The sequence below is a fragment of the Coturnix japonica genome, chromosome 8 (genome assembly GCF_001577835.2).
Source record: "Coturnix japonica isolate 7356 chromosome 8, Coturnix japonica 2.1, whole genome shotgun sequence".
Lineage (NCBI taxonomy): Eukaryota > Metazoa > Chordata > Aves > Galliformes > Phasianidae > Coturnix > Coturnix japonica.
In genome coordinates, this window is record NC_029523.1 from 16,350,132 (window position 1) to 16,370,681 (window position 20,550).

A 20,550-nucleotide genomic window follows, 5' to 3' on the forward strand; every position below is an offset into this window, starting at 1 on the left:
TATCTTAGACCATAATGGATAATGGGATTTTTACAGTATTTTTCTTCTTTTGCAGCACTCAAGGTTTTTGCTTTTGATTCTCACCACATGAAACACATTCACCCACATGTGTATACAGAAGGCGACTACATAAAGATCTCCCCGAAGAAGAAAGAGGAACATCAACCCAATGGTAGGAGACAGCAATTAAAGAGCAAGGGTTTTAATAAACACCTTGAATAGATTGTACAACCAGTATACTGGTGCAGTATTCTAAGACTTAGCTGCAGCCTTGCTAACTACAGAGTCAAGGCATTTTTATTGTCGTCTCACCTACTCCTTTCTTGTCTCCACAAAGATTTTTCTACCATCATTTTCACAATGCCTATCTCACAGGAAGGACCAGTATATTTTAACACTGATTATTGATACCAGAGACCTGAATTTTATCCCTAAGACATAGATCTCCTTTCTGACTTTGGATCAGTCCCCATCTCTGTGTCACTCCAAAAGTTAGTGCATCTTTTCTATTTAAAGGGCAGCTCATTAATGCAAAAATACGTTCCTCAGTACCAAAACCAACAAAGTCCTGAATTTGACTTTGGACCTCAGAGTTCTATGGAAATGGCTTATAACCAGCAATAGTCCAGTACTAAAATTAAATAATGTGGTCAAAAAGCTCCACAATTAATGCACCTAAACAAAAAAACACACCAAAAAATGCTTTTAAGTCTTAATCTTCCAGCTAATCTGAGACCCACTACCTATCAGCATCCAAAAGTGTGGTTTATTGTGGTACAGGGAAGAGCATGACTTTTCAGATCAGAACTACATCCCAAAATACCTTTGGTTTCTTTTTCCCAGTGCACCTTCCCTCCTTGTCTCCACTGCAATGGAAGTCAAAGCAAGTCATGTGGTTCAGAGAGAACCAGGTCTGAGCTGTTTTGGTTTATGAGACCTGATACCACATGTAAAGCCAATTGCAGAACAGCAGCATGCATATATTAGTTTAGAAAAAATAGATATGCATGCATCTAATTAGAATTTCCAACGTGAACACATTTTTAATTCTAATGGCAGTTACATTGTTTTAAATAAAGCTATATTTCATTGTCTCTAAAACATTTATATAAGTATTCCACAAAGATTCCATCTGTTTTGCATATTTTATGCAATAACGGTAATGATATCTATTGTTTATTGTTTCCTTAATGTCTTCAATTTTGTTCTTCTATAAAAAAAACCTCAAACTACTAAATATGGTCTGTTTGATTGATAGGCACTGTTGCAGTTGTCTTTCTGCGGTACAGCAATATTGGTTCTTTGCTTTCATCGCCTAAAAACCGCTCCTCGAAAGATAGTTCAGAGCAGAGAGAGACAGTAAGCTCATCAGTTATAGCTGTTGCAATTAGCTCAAATCCACCTACGCTGTATGAGCTCGAGAAAATAACATTTACATTAAAGTACACCAAGGTAAGATTTTTTTTTTTTTATGTTATCAACATCAAAAAAAATAAGAAAAAAAAAAGTAGCTAATTATTATGTGTGATGTAACCATATCTGCAGTATATGATGTATTCAGACATAATTCTGTTTGCTATTGTGACTTTACTAGTATCAGAGAAATAAATAAGGATCTCAAATGTAGCATTCACAGAAGAACCAGTAACACAGCACCTTTGCTGTTTCTGAAATGTGAATATATTCTTCTATAATTGGGAGCTTTACTTTTACATGGATTTTGCTGGCTTCACTTGTATGTGAGGAACCATCTTACATATCGCAAGGAAACAAGAAAATGACTGTGCAGAGAGGTGGGAGAAGGGTGAGGTGTTAACCTCGATTATGCAGGTTTTAAATTTGTTACTTGCCTTGTAATATTTGAGATAGAGATCAACTTTCTGTAAATTTGCATATATTTATACAGCATCTAGTACAGTGGAGAGATGATCTTTGACTAGTGTTTGTATGTTCCATCAGTAATAAGTAATATTAATGGTCTTAGTCATCGCTGTCAACACACCTGATATCATACCAGGTATGATATGACCCTGACTTTCTCCCAGACTGCTTTGTAAAATGGATAGAATAAGTTTCAGGTTTTGATCTGCTTATTTGAAAGGGGCTACAAGCAATGATAGTGTAACCTTGGGGTTTAGTCCATGTTGTCCAGGTGCAGGGGTATATATAACAGTGTTTCCAGTAGGTAAAAATTCTAACACTCTGGTAAGTGCCAAATGGGTTCAGTAATCTGATTAGCCTGCATGTTTGGTAGAGTGCTAACTGTGTGAATAAAGTGTTTCCATTCTGAGCCACATTTTAATTGCTTGGAATAGGCCTTACCAATGTGCTGTTTTGTTTCCCAGCCTTCCAATGGAAACATGGAATTTTTAATGAATTGCAGTGGGTAATGCAAGAAAGGTCTCTTGATGGGAAATATCCTGCCTTTTGCCATCAGTAAAACATCTTGTTTCTGTTCCAGACTGCAGATAAAGATATTAAATGTGCATTTTGGAACTACTCAGCTGACACAATGAATGGCAACTGGGCTACAGAAGGCTGTGAGCTGATGCATTCCAATTCCACTCATATCTCATGCAAATGTAATCATCTGACTCATTTTGCTGTTTTGATGTCCTCAGGTGGCTCTGTTGTAAGTGGTCTTTTAATTTATTGTTTTACTCAATACTTTCTTTCATCTTCATTTGTTATATTTTTATTGCAGTGCAATTTATGTACTTATTTTGCCTTTAGGTTGTTACTTTTTTTAATTCAACAAACACACAATTTATTGTGCACTGCGCAAACAAAATTCTTCCCTTATATGTTTGAATTTCTGTGTGTCCTTTCTGCAGTATTGAAGAGCAGTGATGCAGCAAAGGATCTTGTTTCAAATATACAGTCTGTTGTGCTTATTTTTGGTGCATAGCTTTTAATTTTAAATCACACTTTAAGACTGCCATGGGATTTAACTGGCCTTCGTTAGTGGTCAGTAACTATACAGCCCATAATTCCTCTTGAGCAAAGGTTTGCCACCCATTTGTGTAACCTTGGCATCTGAAAATCTCCTTTAAATGCTCTCCTGAGAGTTTGCAAGAGCATTATTGGAAGAGCATGAAGGGAGTTTATGACTATCAAACATGGATGCTCACAACTACAACAAAACTGTGAGAATAACCACTCAATTTCTATTCTTCTTACATTAAGAAGCCCCAGAGATTTCCAGTGTCCACATGGGGATCTGCAGGAGCTTGTGTCCTGTCTCAGAAAGCAGCTTTGTCTGGTATCAGAACTGACAGCAAGCAGAATACTAGCATGAATATACTGTATTGAGATAGTACTCTCACACTGTGAATTTCATGCTGATAGAGGCTTTTTCCCGCTTGCTAAATAGAATCCTAAGTCTTCAGTTCACATTTAAGACCTTTGCAAGTACTTATATGGTTATTTGGAAAAGGAAGAATGGGAGGAGGATAATCTCTGGTCCTTTACTTAGGGAAAAAAATACTTCAGTACATTTTCTGGTTAGCTATCCTTGTGCTGATGTGCAGTTAGGTATTTCAGAGATTCTTTGTGTGAATACCAAGCAGCAAACGTAACCGTGTTCTTATACAAAAATATTCATAACCAGTATTAAAATAGCCTGTGTTTCTTTAGAGAACATTCCTGTTACATATCTGGAATAGCATTTGTTTGAAATGATTGTTATTTCAGAGTCTTGTTTTGATCATGTTGTAAATTCAGTAAGACGGTTATTCAATTTTGCTTATCTAAGTCACTGCTGTGATAAGTCCTTTTATATTAGAAAATGTTCATGTCATATTAATATATGTTCTACTGCCAGTGTGTTTGTCATTCACTAAAATGATATGATTTTAAAATCATATTATGAGATACTGATGTTAATAAAGTTTTGCTAAGAAATACCAGAAAATATACAGTTCATTACTAATTTCCTTTAGAGTTATATCTGTCTCCCCCACCACAAAAAAAAAAAAAAATTAAATTAAAAAAAAATCCCCAATACTTTCAAGATTATGCAAAGTATGCATTTGCACAGTAACTCTGCAAACATTTTTATTAATATTTTGTTGAAAATAAGAAAAAAAATTGTATTATAGACTGCATTTTTCTTGAGAACATACAAAGCTATTCTTTTTAATATTATATTATAATTTTCCCCCAGGGTGTTACAAATTATAACATTCTTACAAGAATCACTCAGCTAGGAATAATTATTTCGTTGATTTGCCTCTCCATGTGCATTTTTACATTCTGGTTCTTCAGTGAAATTCAAAGCACTAGAACGACAATTCACAAAAACCTTTGCTGCAGCCTTTTCCTGGCAGAACTTATTTTCCTGATTGGAATTAATATGAACAATAATAAGGTGAGTAGTTTTCACTTGTGTCTTGAGTTTGTGTTGTAAAACAAATACACAGTATAAGATACCATCTTCTCTTACTTCCAGTATTTCGTACTGTATTTACCAGTATATAGTAGTCTAGTGACTCTGAATTCCTGGTCAAGTAACAGGAAATATAAAATGATCACCTGGACTTGCTGTTATCTATAAAAATAGAGCTGTCATCTGAGCTGATGCAAGTTGAATTTGGTCCATGAGTTTCATTTAAACTTTCTCACTTGAGCTGAATGTGGTACCAGTGTGTTTGACATTTTCATGTCTGTTTGAATGCTGTGTAAAGCAATGTTGGTACGACAATTTTTCCTAAAAACCAGGTCAGAGGTGGAGTCCCAAGGTAGCACTTAAGACATTGCATTATTGGTTGCAGGACCTCTGCTTTCTAAATGTGAAGTCTTGACTAATCTGTGTCACTTTTTGTACAACTAGGACTATTGCTTCTTACATCTCAAAGAGTTTTAGGAAATTAAATAATGCATAAATTATCAAGAAAGCTATACCATAAATCGCTGAATAGGATTTAAAATTACCTGAAAAAAAAGAGTGAACTGCAATCTGTGAGGCTGCACTACAGTATTGATTGTGGAATATCATTTTAAGAATATTTCATAGTAAAAAGTTCCTTTAGAAATAATTGCTCATGAAGCTTATTTGCGTTGCTATTAAAATTGTTAAAATAGGCTTTGTCTAAATCAGCAAATTATGTAACTGTGATACTCAGATGTAGCAATAGGACCAACCTTGTCAATTTGTTAATGCAGGTTTTCTGGAAAGAAATGCATTGATTTTAAGTTGAATGTCATCTTCTTACCTTAGCAGTTGTTACAGAAAATGCTAATGAACAAGTGTGCTTGTAGGTATAGGCCAAGATCTTGTCAATCAGCCTTACTTCTGTGCTGCTGTACTGCCTGTGTTGCTGTGCATGTGCTGCAGTATTAAGAGATATATTAATAGAATTGTGACTCTTGCTTTCTCTGGTTGAATTTCTAGCTCGTCTGTTCAATTACTGCTGGATTACTCCACTATTTCCTTCTAGCTGCTTTTGCATGGATGTGCATTGAAGGCATTCATCTCTACCTTATAGTTGTGGGAGTCATCTATAACAAGGGTTTCTTGCACAAGAATTTCTATGTATTTGGCTACGTCAGTCCAGCTGTGGTAGTTGGCATCTCTGCTGCCCTGGGATACAAGTACTATGGTACCACAGAAGTGTAAGTTGCTGTTTTTGTGTTTAAATCAACATATGTGAGGATGCAATAGTCACAATAGCTTCACACAATTTAAGATGTTTTGTGCTGTTTACTTTTCAGATGTTGGCTCAGCACAAAGAATAACTTCATATGGAGTTTTATAGGACCAGCATGCCTAATAATTCTTGTAAGTATAATTTTCATTTTTATTGTAGTACATAAAACTGATAATAAAAGGTGTTTAATAATCACCCACCCATTGCCAGCATAGCTGTGAGTGCTAATTATAGGGCAGAATTGGCTAATTTAGATTCTTTTATAGTGTCTCTAAATTATTTATATGCTGTACATCTAAATAGCCTGAAAAATGAATGTTGGACAGAAAAAAAAAAAAAAGGAAAAAACAAAAAAGCTCGCATTAAGATCAGAGCTTCTTTTTTTCTCACTTGCTTTCTTCCTTTCAACCCAATGGAGAAAAGCATTTCTAGTTTGTAAGAAGTAGTATCTTTGTATGTCATTGGCATCTCAGCATGGCTCAGCAGGAGGTGTACACATACACCATCCTAGCAGACAGATAATCTGGTTTTTCAAATGCTATGTGACTTAATCTCTTATCAGTGATCGGTCATCTTTGTAAGATTAGACTGTCATCTTTATGGTTTTATCACTCGCATGTACCCTGTCATCATCAAAGCTATTTTAAACTAAATTGCGACGTCAGAGAAAAGAACCCACTATTTCACATGGGCAGACAAGTCAAGTATTGATAGGCCTATTTCAGCTGTGAAGAGGGCCTTTTTAATTCTTATTGGAAGTGGTTTCAAACCTGCAAATTTGGCAGGTATTATATGTTCCATTCTGAATCAAAACATTTTTGGTGCCTCAAGAGCATTTCTAAGTGCTATAAAGTTTACCCATTCCAACTGTAATGGGACATTATTGTGTATGTCTGGGTAGACAGTGATCAGGCAATGGCTGGTGCTAACAGAAAGAGAAGGTACAGTGGTAAGGCCTTGTGACATCTAGGGTCATGTCAGTAATAACCCTTCCCTGCTTTTTTAGGTGATAGCTATAAATGTGAGGATTTGTAAAGGGAAGTGGCAGGGCCTAACGCACACAAGATTACAGTTAAAAAGTATAAATTTTATTTCAGTGCATTAGTCATTTCAAAGCTGAATAAAGTGTTAAGTATAACTCTGTCCCAGTTCCGTCACAAGTTCCTGTTGTAGACTGGGCTGGCATGAGAGATATGACCCCAGTAATGCTCCCCACCACACCTGTTGAGCATGGCAGAATTCTGTAGAGCCACAATACCACAGCTCCCCTGTTCTATGACCCTGACATCAGATGACATTGACAGTTTAATGCAGTAAAAGAAAATCATGGGGTGAAAGACCAACCTTTACTGGAAATTCTTGCAGTTCTTAGGTTTGAGTTGGCAACTTCCTTTGTCCTCTTTGGACCTTATATCTTTCTTCCAGGAAGGCAGCTTGCAGGGCTGAGATTTTTTCTTTCTGCTTTCCTTCCTATACTTACCTGCCTTCAGGTGAAGATTTATGGGCAGTGACGTATGACTGTGCTGTCAGAATGGGAAAGCTTTATTATCAAAATATACAAAACAGCTCAAATGTATGCATCTACAACTTGTTTTCATCTCCAGCTGAGCTGTGCTTGATGCAAGACATTAGGCACACAGTACAGAGACAGCAGAACAGTGGTGCTTTCAATACAAGCTGGTCAAAGGGGCACATCCTGAAAGCTGGGTTTTGATCTCCTTTGCCTTTGCTTGAGCACTGTACATCTTGCAGCAGGCAACATACATAAAGTAAAAGACAAATTGGAGGTGGTAGAAGTTTATTCTCTTTTATGAATAATATGGGAAACCTTGTGCAAAAAGGCATTTACTTCAGGAGATGATGTTGGTGTTAAATGTGTGTTTCATGGGTCACATACTTACTGCATTACATCTGTTTCCATTGTCTAGCTTTCACTCCTGAGTGCACTGCATGAGCGCTATGACAAAGTCTAAATACTTCCCAAGGTAGCAGCAATCAGGAAGTTCTTATGATTAAAGATGTCTATCTACCTTTTTCAAGATATCCACTTTACCCTTAGCTAATTAAAGCAAAATGAAAATATATATATATAGTTCTTGATTCTGGAATAACCAGATAGATCACCATAACTCTAATATAGAAAGCTACAAACTCTAGCACCTTCAAGCTCACCTTTAATTCTGAGGTTCGTCTACTAATGAAATGATTCTGTGGATTTTCTGAGGTAGCTTCAATACGAAAATTCTGGAGATCCACTCATCGCAAATCTGAATCTTGCACACACACAAAAATATAAATCTTATTGTCAGCACAAAAGCCCACACACCCAAAATGTGCATTTGGTTTCTGTGAATTCTGTGAAACTCAGGAAATTTGTGGTTTGAATTATACTGTAATATACCTTTGAGACAGCATGTAAATGATGAAGAATAGAACTGATTCTGTTTGAGTGGGTTTTCTGTCTCTAGGCACATTGTTTCAAATGCTTCCTTAGGCTTTACATCTGCAGTAATAATAGAGAAGCAAAAGGAGCTCAAGTGTTTATCAGAAGTATAAACTAAGTTCTCCTCTGATTGCCTAAGCAGTAGCACTACTTCTGAAGGCATTTGCTTATTAATATTACAATTCTTAAGTGTAAAGAAATGGCCTTATTGATCCCACCTAAAAATTATTATTTTTATTAGATTGGTGACTGTACATGAAAAGGAGTGGGTCAAAGGCTCTTTAGATGGAGTTAGCAAAGAAAGGGCATTTTAAACCTTTGTAAAGCAAGCTGCAAGCTGAAGATAATTTCCACAACTTATTTCTTTCTCCTAATACTTGTAATCTTTAGAACCACAACCATTTTAGCTAAAACTATGCAGTAGATTAGATCAAAGCATACAAGTGTGGAGAAATTATTTATAACAAGTATTTAAACTTTTTAATAGAAAAGTGAATTTATCACAAGCTTTAAGGGACAAACACTCCCACAAACTACAACCCATGCCTGATTGAGGCAAATACAAATATAAGTTTCAGAGATAAAAGGTAGGAAAATGAAAAGAAAGAAAAAAAAATCCCCAGAACATTTTCTTTTCCTTTGTAATACATTCTCACAATAATAATCTGTCTGTAATGAAAGTGTGTAGAATGGAAATAACCATTTTTCTGCAGGGTAATGTAGCTGCTGTTTTAATGAGTGTGTAATGTTAGCCAACAACAGACTCCTTGCCATTGTACGGGGCCTTCTACAGGGCTTTTCCCACCTCTAGCATGGCAGCATACTCTGTCTTGAGTGGAAGCAGACCCATGTAAGGGCTTTCTTCCACATCACTGACACTTGTGAGAAGTTAATCTTTCAAACACCACAAACATAGGTTACATCCCTACACTTACACCTACTGTGAGGAACAACAATAGAGTAGATGTCAAGCTGGTCATAGAAATTAAGCTGCTTGGGAGTGGTGTGAAAAGGCTATTAATGCTGTACTTACCCAAAGTCTACAAGCCATTAAAAGGAAAATTTGGAAGCGAATCACTGCAACTACAAGTGTAGCTGTAGAGGACCCTTTTAATATGCTCCTCTCCAACAACCTTCTCCCATGAAATCTGTTTAGTTGAACCTTGTGCAGCAAGTTTAAGGGGACATGTGCTAATATGATTTGCAGCTTTGCAGCATGGACAGAGATGTTCAGGCTTGACTATTCCACCCATTGTTACTGCCATAATAAATTGGCATGCTTCTGTGAGGTACCAGGACTCAGAAGTGTGATGTAACATTAACAGGTGTAATTTGCCATTTAACAGTATAAATCTATCAGTATTACTGTTGAGAGTACTTCTGTAATGACAAAATACAGACTTGATTTTCAAGGTTGGAAAATTTCCAATATTACACACCATCCAAATAATCCTGCCTGCGGCTTCTATCCAAAATCCTAGCACCGTGCAGTGAAGGGGTAACTTGTGTATGCTTCTCATTGTTTTATTACACTAATGTGTGTTTTCAGGGACCTTGAAGGTGTCTGGCTCAGACTCAAGCTCCCATTTCCTGAAACAATTGGTAATTGTAGCGTTTGCAACTACAGAAATGACTTATAAATGGACCCTGCAATTTGCAGAGCACTCTTGTTGACTTGGAACATACAAAACAAGAATAGTTCTTGGGAGAAGTGTCTTCAGAAAAGCCAGATTCTTTTTATTAATCATTCCTGTATACAATAGATGCAATGAATAATCAACTTTCAAGCAAAAATATTCTAAGAATTGCTGTGATTAATTAACCATACTGTTTTGAACTTCCCATGTATAAATGAATGGGTAAATGAATAAAATATACAGATTGCAGTTGCAAAATACAAAAATAGTGACATGTGAGTGATGAAAGCAGCCTAACAGTAGAGTAATGCTTTTCATTAAGGAACTGCCTGCATATTCATTAGGGCTTGTCAATTACTTAAAAAATATATTCACCAGATAATTTATTTGATGAATTTTACTATTATTTGTCAAATAATTTATTCAACAAAAAAGGTAAAATTAATGAAATAGTGCATTCATCAAATCTTATTGGACAGCTCTAATGCTTATTCAGTTCTGTACATTTAGGTTGATTCAGGATTCATGATACTGCTGCAATCAGCGCAGAAAAATTTCCTGGCAAATCCATTACTCTGCTTCTTTCTCAAATACTCACAAACTTCACGTACTTAATACTCTAATCTAGGCCATTCAAATTGAACATCTTTTATGTAGAGAAGTAAATATTCAAAGGGAGAAGTTTTACATTTTCCCAGACTTCAACATGGAGCATGATCTTACTGTGCATTGTTACCACTTAAACAAAAAATAGGAAAAGAAAGGACCCCCAAAACCTATCACTCCACACTAATATGATCAGGTACACTGTATCCTTGGGCGTCTTCACATTATTATTCCTGTTCTCAATGAAGAAGGTTGTGTTCATTACTCTTGATGTGTTTTCATATTCTGCGGAGTATTATTGAAAAAGTTGTTTGACCTCTGGCCTTCATCATAACAAATCATACCTAGCATTTCCACATTTTACTGAATATTTATGCTTTGGAAAATTCTGTGTAGGTTTTCTTTTGTTTTCCTAGGGGTTATTTGAGACAAATACCTCATTATGTTTGTTAGCTAGATGAGGAAAGTTTGCTCTGTACTGTTTAGTATAGACTTTTCAGAAAATAGCCATTTAAAACATTTTTTATATCTACTCTTGTTCCTCAGTCTGCCTTTTTTAGTGGAAATAAATTTCCTACTGGGACTAGCAATGGCTTTATTATTCTTTATGAAAAAATAATAGTCCCTTTTCATTAGTCCCTCTATGGCTTCAGTTAAATGTCTCTCCATTGCATTTTTTATGCCATTGTGGTTAAAGTGGAAATAATTAATTACACAGTGGCATTAAAGACTGAGTCTGCAACTTTGCTGGAAACAGATCATTTCAAACTGCAGCATTGTTCAGCAACCAGCAATACCTGCTGTGCTAAATAATCACTGAGTCTGAAAGTTCTGGCCCTGTTCTATGGACAGGATGAACCTTAATCTTCAAGCCATAGCTTCTATATTGCCATACCAATAGATAAAATTTCTCAGCAAGGTCAGGATCTTCAAGGGTAAGAGTTTTTTACTTCCCTCCCACTGTCCTATAAGGCTATCATCAAACTCCATGTTCTAAAACCCTTTGAAATACCCAAAGAAAAGGGGCCATGGCCATTTAGACTACAAAATTAACATTATTTTCTCTTATGTCATTACGCTGAAACAAACCCATCCTGTTATTCCAATCTATCCACATATCTCCATCTTCTGTGTTTTCAGTGATTATGCTACCTTGATATAAGCACAATTATCATCAACGTATATACTTACCCTAAACTGTTCACTGATAGAACTCAAAAGGTTTGCTGACACAGACTGATGGTGTCTTCTGTGCTTTCTTAATAATTACATATTGACTATATATACTTCACATATGTTGTCACTCAAAGTGACTAAATCCTTTACAGGGTCTTGTGGGATGCGAAAGGTACCAGATGGCTTTCTCCCCACTATTTTTACTTCCAAAATGGCAAATGTGGTCAGACTCACATTATGTCTTGACCATAATCTTGATGCTGCTTCCAACCTGGTAGTTCTTCCATTCACTGAAGTTATTAGTGCTAAAATATAATATGCAACTATTTCACACCTATTTACCAATAGAAAAATATTTCTCTGGTTCTCCTGCATAGAGCTTTAGGTACAATGTATGGAAGAAAACCACAACAGAGGTCTAACAAAGTCTGAATCTTTGATGTACCTGGAGTGAATGCATCAAACAGCCTTATTTATGTCACTAACAGCTTCTGAGCAAATACTTCTTTTTAGAGTTTCTAGGAAAAGGAGAAAGTGTACCTAATAATTGATTTTACTGTGAGTAAGGTAGACCCTTATCCTGCTAGCTGGGCTAGGGTTTATGGCTAAGATCAGCCATGACTCTGTATTGCCTCATCCCTCCTGCTCTTGTCTGCAGAACAGAGGCTAAATAAAAATATTTAGGCCAGTATGCATTTAGCTTTTCATTTCACTAAGAAATAACACTGTACCCAGAAGAATGTGAGGATCTGTTTAATCTGATGAAAAATATAAAACCCCCCTTCTCTTATTTATTTATTTATTTAGAGCTTTCTATAAGTGTTCTAAAAACATTTAAAAAAAAAAAAAACAAGAAAAAACCTACTTATTAAATCGAATCTAAATCTACAGCTAGAGGTATGCAAAAGAACAACTCTGAAATATTCATGTATTCATATATAAAGAGCAAGTCTATGTGAAAATTATGTATTTCCCGAGAAAGGGTCTGAAAAAAAAAAAACTAATTTAGCTGTGTTTTCACTTTAAACAAGTGAAAGTATTAAAATCTTAGAATCATAAAATTCTAATCCCTCATTGTTGAAACTATTTCCTGAAAATACAGCCTAGAGTGGTTTTGTTAATGTTTTTGTTATATTTTCTATTTCTAAATAAGACTGCTGTTGTATACTGAAAGTGTTTTAGGAGGTATATTCACGGGAGGCATGATAATGAGATAAATCAGTCAGGAGACAAATCCAGACTGTTTGACTGCCAGCTTGTGTCCAATTTTGAGCAATTAATATGGCATACATTTTCATTTTGAAGCTTAAACTGTTGTATCATTAATAGCTTAATTTTGTTCTCCTCTGTCTGAAGTAATGATGACCCATTGAATGTTGTCATTTTACCCAGACATTAGCCAGACAGACAGAGAGACAGAAACGTATTGCTCTCTCTGGCAGAATTCAGACCATCACAAGCTCATTAATTCAAACACTCATAATGAGGGTCATTGTAAAGACTGATACAGATACAGCTGCTCTGAACTTCAGACATTTTTTGAAAGAGCCAAATTCAATATGATATATGTAAAAAATTCAAGTATATGCCTAAGAGAGCAGCAGGAGAAATTTTCTCATTCTTTTTTGTGAGATCTGACATCAGCATATAGATGGTTTCATCAATTATTGAGACAGGGACTAAGAAAGGAAAAGGGAATGATTTGGGGGCTTCATTTTTTGAAGTTTGAATGTAAAGTGCTCAGACTGAATCAGAGCTAGTATGTCTGAATCTTTAGAATTAGCTGCTTCTTTCTTATACTAGCTCTTCTTTGTAACACTAGAAAACCTTAAAGAGCTGGTGTTTAAAGTGTTTTAATAACTTTTGAAAGGCTGGAGTGTATCTTTTACACAAGAATATTATACGTGAAATAACCAATTCCTTTTTCATTCTATAAATATCTGTGTATTGGAAAGAGCCTTAGTACTTTGGTCTCGCATTAAATAATTACTCTCCTGTTAAAACAATAATTGCCTTTAGATAGTCCTGGATGCAGAACTGTGGGATGAGGTCTTCCTGCTCCAGTGAATGTTTAATTATCTATATGGCATGGAACAGTGCCAGCAGGGCTAATGGAGTGATAGTGGTGAATAGCTGGTATGGAGGCTGGAGGAACTAAGGGTCATATTATAGTCTGAATATTAAGTACAACAGAAAATTGTGCCCATATCTTCTACATTCTGGATAAATGCTCTATCCACAGGGATTTTTCATTGTTCAGAAATGAATGTCCTTTCTGGTTTTAATCAGAAGAATGATGCTAGTCAGTAACTTTACTGTTGAAAGTATAATTCAAATCAGTAAATATCTTAGTGTTGATGAAATGACTTTTTTTTTTTTTTTCAACAAAAAACCTGTTGGAGAAAATGTTCTTGAATGCTTATTGTCCCAGTCTCTTATTTTGCAAGTTGTTCAGGTGCTAACTGAGCTGCCTCCATTAAAGCACCACTCCCCTCTGAGTATTCAAGAGCTCTTTTGTCTTGCTTTAAAAAAGGAGGGAGGGAGGAAGGGAAAAAAGATTTCTCAGTTGCAAAACTTGACAGCTGTCAGCTACCTTGATGGGGCAAAATGATGATATATCGCTTCACTCAGTATCTTACTATTTAATTGTAATTAATTATGAAAGAAACTACAACTCTTCAACATGAGTGCAAATATTTTTATTTGCAGGCAGATGTTTTGCATGCTTTATTAAATTTTGTGTATTTCTTACCATTCAGTGCTCAACTAAAAATAGCTATCAATCTGTACTTACAAAGAGAGTGTTTCATGCAGTGTGAAGCACTAACATCATATTTATTTGAGGATAGAACATTATGTTACCCTTCCAGTATTTAAAATATGTACATTTAACAGTGGAATTAAGGATCTATTTTAAATATAGCAGTTGCTAAGCAATGTGCTAATAACAGAGCTCCAACAGCTTGGAATATTTAGCATTTTAGGACCTATGTGTTCATTTTTATATTATTATTTAGTTTGCAAAATACAGTAATCAACAGGGAAGTTTGTAATTTGCTTAAGCAATAGACAAAATTGTTTCTCAGTTCTCTTATGGATCCTCATCTTAATAATATTTACTAGGTACCTTTTTTATGTTTCGATTTGTATACAACACTATTATTTCCTTCTGCAAACTGTGTATGGGTAAAATGTTACTTTGGTGGTCCCAGAACTGCTAGGTGTTAAAGTCAAAGTAGCAGCATCTAGGTCTGCTCATGCCCACTGTTGAGCAATTTTCCTTCGCTGCAGAAGCCTAGAAAGAGGGAAGAAGGCATCAGCAAAGAGATTTACAGAACTATCCTAGTTCTGAGTGGAGGTAGACTAACACCACACAAAGTGGTGCCTATGAATCCCTTAAGATGCCCCTCTCTATCAAGTGTAGAGGAAAGGTCTTGACAACACTGGAAGCAGTGGGAGTTTTGCCTTCTAACAGTTCTGCCATTAGTATAATGAGGCCAGAAGTTACTCCAAAGTCCTAAATTTTCTTGACCCTTCACACAGATGATTTTCTAAGAAGAGATTCTCTGAGTACCTACCATCCTCCCTTTAAACATAGTTGTGCATGTACAACAAAACCTACCTTGTGCAGCTCTTTGGCTCCCTGGGGATCTTCCTGGGTAAAATATATACTCAAAATTAGTTGCCCATACCTACAAAATCCTGATTTCATGAGACCCTAGGACTTTCCCCTATTCAACTTCTATTTCACATAAATATATTCTAAGTTTCCTACCATTTGCTTATATCACAACATTTCTAGAATTTAAGCTAAAAGCACTTTTAATACAAATATCTTTAAGCAGAGTTGATTCCCTGAAGATTCTTAGAATGGAGGCTGCTCCTGTATAAGCACTTGTATTTGATTAACCACTTAGAAAAAAGGAATAGATTAATTATTAAAATGAGTCCTGTAGTGCACCTGAGCACTGAGTGAGTTCTGACTCTCACCAGCATCACAGGGGGGAGAGCTGAGGATGTTCAGCATCCTGCAGGATTGGGCTTCAATGAGAAAGCCAGAGACTTGTGGTACAATAACTCTGCTGTTTATCCAACAGCATAGAATCATGGAATTTAAACAGCAGTTTGAGGCAGTTTGTTAAAAAATGAAATAGTTCAGTCCTGGGCTTGGAATCACTGCAGTTCCCTTTTCGCCTATTAGCCTTGCCCAGCGGCCCATCTCAGGACATGCAGCAGTTTCTCTGACTGCTCAGCCATGTAATAACACTGAAACAAAGGCACAAGGACTTGCCCTGTCACGCTGTAAAATCGTTATTCACTTGATAAAACTGCAGTAGTGCCACTGTACTTCACGCCTTGGGCTTGCCCAGTGCTGCCAAGTGGCCGTACTCATTACCCAGTAACTTCCCTGACGGAGCTGATGTGCAGCAGACGCAGTCCCCAGGCTGGCCCTGGCCAGGCCTGTGCATCGCCTGCCCCAGCTCGGTGTCACAGCTGCCTGCACACAGTGCTCCGTTCTGCTTTGCTGCCTCTGTGCTTTGCTGTTCTGTTTCCATTCACCTTGCCTGTCACCTCCAGGCAGCCTTAATTATAACATCTTTGAAAGCTTAGCCAACAAGAGCTGAAAAGTGTGCTTTAATTACAAAAATCTAAAACATCATTTGCAACCAAAACACACTATTCGGCAGTATCTTCTGGAAGCTTTCTTAGGTGTTTCGGTGTCTCTTATCACCAGTTTATTCCAGCCAGAATATTAGACATCTATGGCTCCTTGTGCCTACCTATGAGTGCTGCTCCAAAGGTAATGCATCCTATTTTATTATGTTGGCTCACAATGTCAGAGATGGATGTTGGTGGCCATGCAGTAGAGGTTGAAGCTTTCCCACCAATATTCCATTACATTTTGATGCTGTGTGACGGCAGCAGTGGGGCAGTGTGACAAAATGGTGTCTGACACAGACGTGCTTTTGAAGCAAAGATATGTAATGGAATTCCTCTGAGTGGAAGAAACAGCACCCATTGACATTCACCAATGCTTGCTAAACATTTATGGAGACCAAACAGTGGATGTGAGAACAGTGAGGTGGTGGGTGGTGCATTTCAGCAATGGTAACAGTGATGTGAAAGACAAGCCACGTTCTAGATGGCCACACAGATTTTTATGAGTGCAGCATGCAGGCTCTTGTTCATTGCTGGTAAAAATGCACAGCTAATGGTGCATGGTGGTGACTATGCTGAAATAGTATTTTGTATCTGAGAATTTGCCCTGTCTAGCAGTGTTCTCAGGCTGTTTGTATCTATTGTAGTTTCCATGGAAAAAAAATAGGAGGCATTAATTTCAGGGTGATCTTTGTATATTTTAGAAGCCTTTTGTAGCCTACCACCTGCATTTATTCATTTGAATCTCACTTATTGATGCAAAGGAAAAATGTCTTAGGTGGTTGTATCTAATGCTAGGCAATTTAGGTGTTTCACTTCTCATCCCATCTGTTGAAACACACATGGCTCTTTGAGGATATTAGGTATATGAAGTCCATTTCTCCTTTAGTCCTCAGATCAGCCATCGAACATGAACTTTTTACTTAGCATTTCCCAGAAACAGCTGAGATTACCAGCATGCCTATGGTAACAAATATGCAGGGTCTTAGGCTGAAGCATAGTGTGTTGAACTTCACACAATTGTTGTACCAGTTGTACCTTACTTGAGTACCAGTTTTCTGCACACTTGAATATTATTAGCGTTATTAACGTTGTCTGTTTTTCTCTGTGGTTTATGTATGAATTTCTGTTATTGATTTCCCTTAAGCATTGCTGAATTTTCTACATTGCAGGACAGTTACAACTACCTTACTGTTACCTATTTGAGGTCCTCCAAAGGACAAAGTGCTGTGCCAGAGGGCTGTAAGTTAGGCTGAAATAAAGTTCCCTGAAACCTACTTTTTTGTGGCACTGAACTATATATGAAACGGCCTATGCACTTGGCTATGATATTTTTTATTAATGGAGTGCTTCTAAATGGGGTAAAAACCTACTTAAGGCTTTAATAAATCTTGGGAATGAGCGGTTGTTTCAGAAGTTAAGCTCACTGCCATTACCCTGTAATGTAACCTCCGGAGAGGCTACCTGAGACATGTCAGTGCGCTGTGCCTGCACTCTGCAGCTGGCTCTGGGAACCAGTGTTAACCACTCCCACTCCCCTGACACATCCAGATTATTCCCATCAGAATGAATTGATGAATGAAAATATCATAGTTAATGGGTATTACCTCAACACAGAGGGCCAAATCCTATTATCCTGTGCTACAGACAATGTAAATAGTATTTGTGTAAAGGAGCCCCACCGGCATAAGAGAAATGGAGACCTCTACCACGAGGCCCCACATCTCCCTCTCCCCATCCCCATCCCTGCTCAGCAAAACCTACACAGTTCTGCAGCTGTTTTCCATGACCAAAGTATAATGGAGACTGGCCCAAAGAGCTTCATAAAGAGCCTATTAGCAGCAATAGGAAGGCTCTCATTGACATCAGTGATGTCGGTGACAGGCCAGCAGGGGAGGAGGCTTGGCTGCAGGGTCGTGCTGACAGCTTCAGAAGAGGTACTGGGGTGCTTTCTCCGTGCTCTTGGTACTTTGATCACTTTTCACCCTACCTTTTTTTCAGATTACTTTAATAAGTACATTAGGTGGGTTACACAGATTACAGTGTGTGTTCCAAGTTATTTGATATATTATTCACCAACAAATATAAGATAAAAAAGTAAGTCTGCATATAATTACTCACAACTGCTGACTGACTTATAATTAACTTTGAAAAATTGCTGGTTTAGGAGATATTATAGATTACAATTTTAAATACAAAGAGCTTCAGAATAGCTCTCATGATCAGTGAAAGTGCAAGGTATTCAGTGAAGGATTAAATCCCTAAACTGCTAATCAGCTCTATCTCCTGTCTTATCAAATTGTAAATACATTATGCTGTATTAAAGTATGAGCATGCAGCTAATTAAAGCAGAGCCTGAATTTAATATCAGATACTCCCACCCGACATAACAAAAATGTTCTAAAGACATACATAACAAGTGCTAACAAATGAAAGCAATTCTTTTAAAAGTGATGCTGTGTTTATATAGCAGGCTTTTGTTTTCATTTCAGAGTGTTGGGGTTTTTTTGCTTTTTTTTTTTTTTTTGTGTGTGTGTGTGTGTGTGTGTTGCTGTTTTTATTTTTAAGAGAAAGGAGAGAGGTAAACCACTCTGTCTTTCTGGAGAAACAAGTTGGGGAAGACATTAATTCTACTTGGTCTGCAGCTGTATGCCCACAGCAACCAACCAAGGGATTACAACCAAGGATCTACAAATAGTATCTGGATGACATCCAGATAAAATTTGGTTCAATTATTAACATTGCAAATGGATTCTGATGTTAAATGCTGCAAACCAAAAGAAGTGTTCTTTTAAAAAGCAAGAGAGCAAGCTCATCTACATTGTTAAAGTAAAGCAATAAAGAAAAGTAAATGAATATTTAGTGAAGCCTATCTGAGCAAGCAGAGGTTCAGAACCATAATTGAGCATCATTTACAAAACTACTCCCTTTAGTTGTTTTTTTGTTTGTTTCAAGCTCAAATAAAGCAATGTGATTATAAGGAAAGCAGAAAACACACATACATACACACACGCACATTGTTCAATGAAACAAACATACAGTGGAGGAGAGAATACCCTGCATGGAACCTTTCAGCCAAAGTTAGGATTTTTTTAAAATTGCTTTATGTAAACCTCAAAGATTTTTATGCCACTTAAAATTTTTCACACCCAAAAGAACTCAGACCATATTATGTTATTAATGTGACATTAATGTATTAATATGATATTTATGTAATAAAGACATGCATTTTGTCAAAATCTATGCAGTTCAGTATCACAGAAATTCCATGGCAGGAAGCATCTTTGGGATTCTTTGCTCTCCCTCTTCTCTCCCCCAAATTTGCTTAAACATCTCCTACTTTCAGAAAAAAAGGAAAAAAAAAAAATGAGAGCATGAAATCAGAGACTTACCAATAAACTTTTGCAGGCTTTTGGTAGGGATGCTGTTGAGATAAGATTGAATTACTACATTGTTTGATCAGTCTTTATTATGGGGCTCATTTTTTTTTTTTTAATAGACATGGATCAGAAAAGAGTTTTGTTCTCCCCACTCCAGCACTGAATACTAGGTCTAGGTTTTATATATGCAGAAACTTTATCTGACTTGTTCCATTTAAATGTGTAACAGTTACTGAAAGTCAAAATCATTCCAGTTTGAACTAAAAAAGTTCTTCTCTTTACTCTTCCCAGGTTAATTTGCTGGCATTCGGAGTGATTATTTATAAAGTATTTCGACACACTGCAATGTTAAAGCCAGAAGTTAGTTGTTATGAAAATATAAGGTAAGTTTGCCATTTAATACTATTTTAACCTTCTGTTTAGACAGAATAAAGCCAAATGTGAAATTAAGGATTCAAAAGCAATGATTTATACTTCTGGAAGATTTGCAGAAATACCAAAGTGGTTTTTCTATTGTCGTATACATTTGGAGGTAAACTTTGCAGTCTTTACTTCCCCTGACCAATGCTTCATGCAGAAACACTGGGCTTGAGGAAGATGTATGAAAAAAAACTACATGAGGTCCATGTCAAGCAGAGGGTAAAGGCTGAGGGGAAGGTTAAAGTAGTAATCGTACCCTCCCCTCCACAGCCTGTATACAAGTCAAAACATGCCTGAATTGGGACCAAAATATTTACCTTGAAGTAACAAGGCATACAGAAATCTTATGATAAGAAAATCAGGCCATTTTTATTAGTAGTAAAAAGTCCACAGTAGGACATTGTGCTTCTATGGTGTTGAGGAGAGGGGGGTTCCTCTCCAGGATTTTTACTTTGCATGCTGTTATGATTTTTCCATCAACTCACTCTCTTTAAAACTGATTTATAGGAACCTTGAAAACCGTTTGTGCAGGAAAAACTGAAGTGTACTACAGGGAACATTGAAAACAACTTACTGTTTGT

At 36.7% G+C, this 20,550-nt stretch overlaps 1 protein-coding gene across 4 annotated transcripts in view; it reads left to right on the top strand.

The window, feature by feature from the left end:
* ADGRL4 (adhesion G protein-coupled receptor L4) overlaps positions 1–20,550 on the top strand; it is a 134,945-nt gene that overhangs the window by 111,294 nt on the left and 3,101 nt on the right. For all 4 annotated transcript variants that reach the window (XM_015870368.2, XM_015870367.2, XM_015870366.2 and 1 more), the window contains 7 exons: positions 56–172; positions 1,259–1,452; positions 2,462–2,632; positions 4,166–4,369; positions 5,393–5,613; positions 5,713–5,779; positions 19,841–19,932. In XM_015870368.2, coding sequence (XP_015725854.1) covers positions 56–172; positions 1,259–1,452; positions 2,462–2,632; positions 4,166–4,369; positions 5,393–5,613; positions 5,713–5,779; positions 19,841–19,932 — 1,066 coding nt within the window. The remainder of the gene's footprint in view (positions 1–55; positions 173–1,258; positions 1,453–2,461; positions 2,633–4,165; positions 4,370–5,392; positions 5,614–5,712; positions 5,780–19,840; positions 19,933–20,550) is intronic.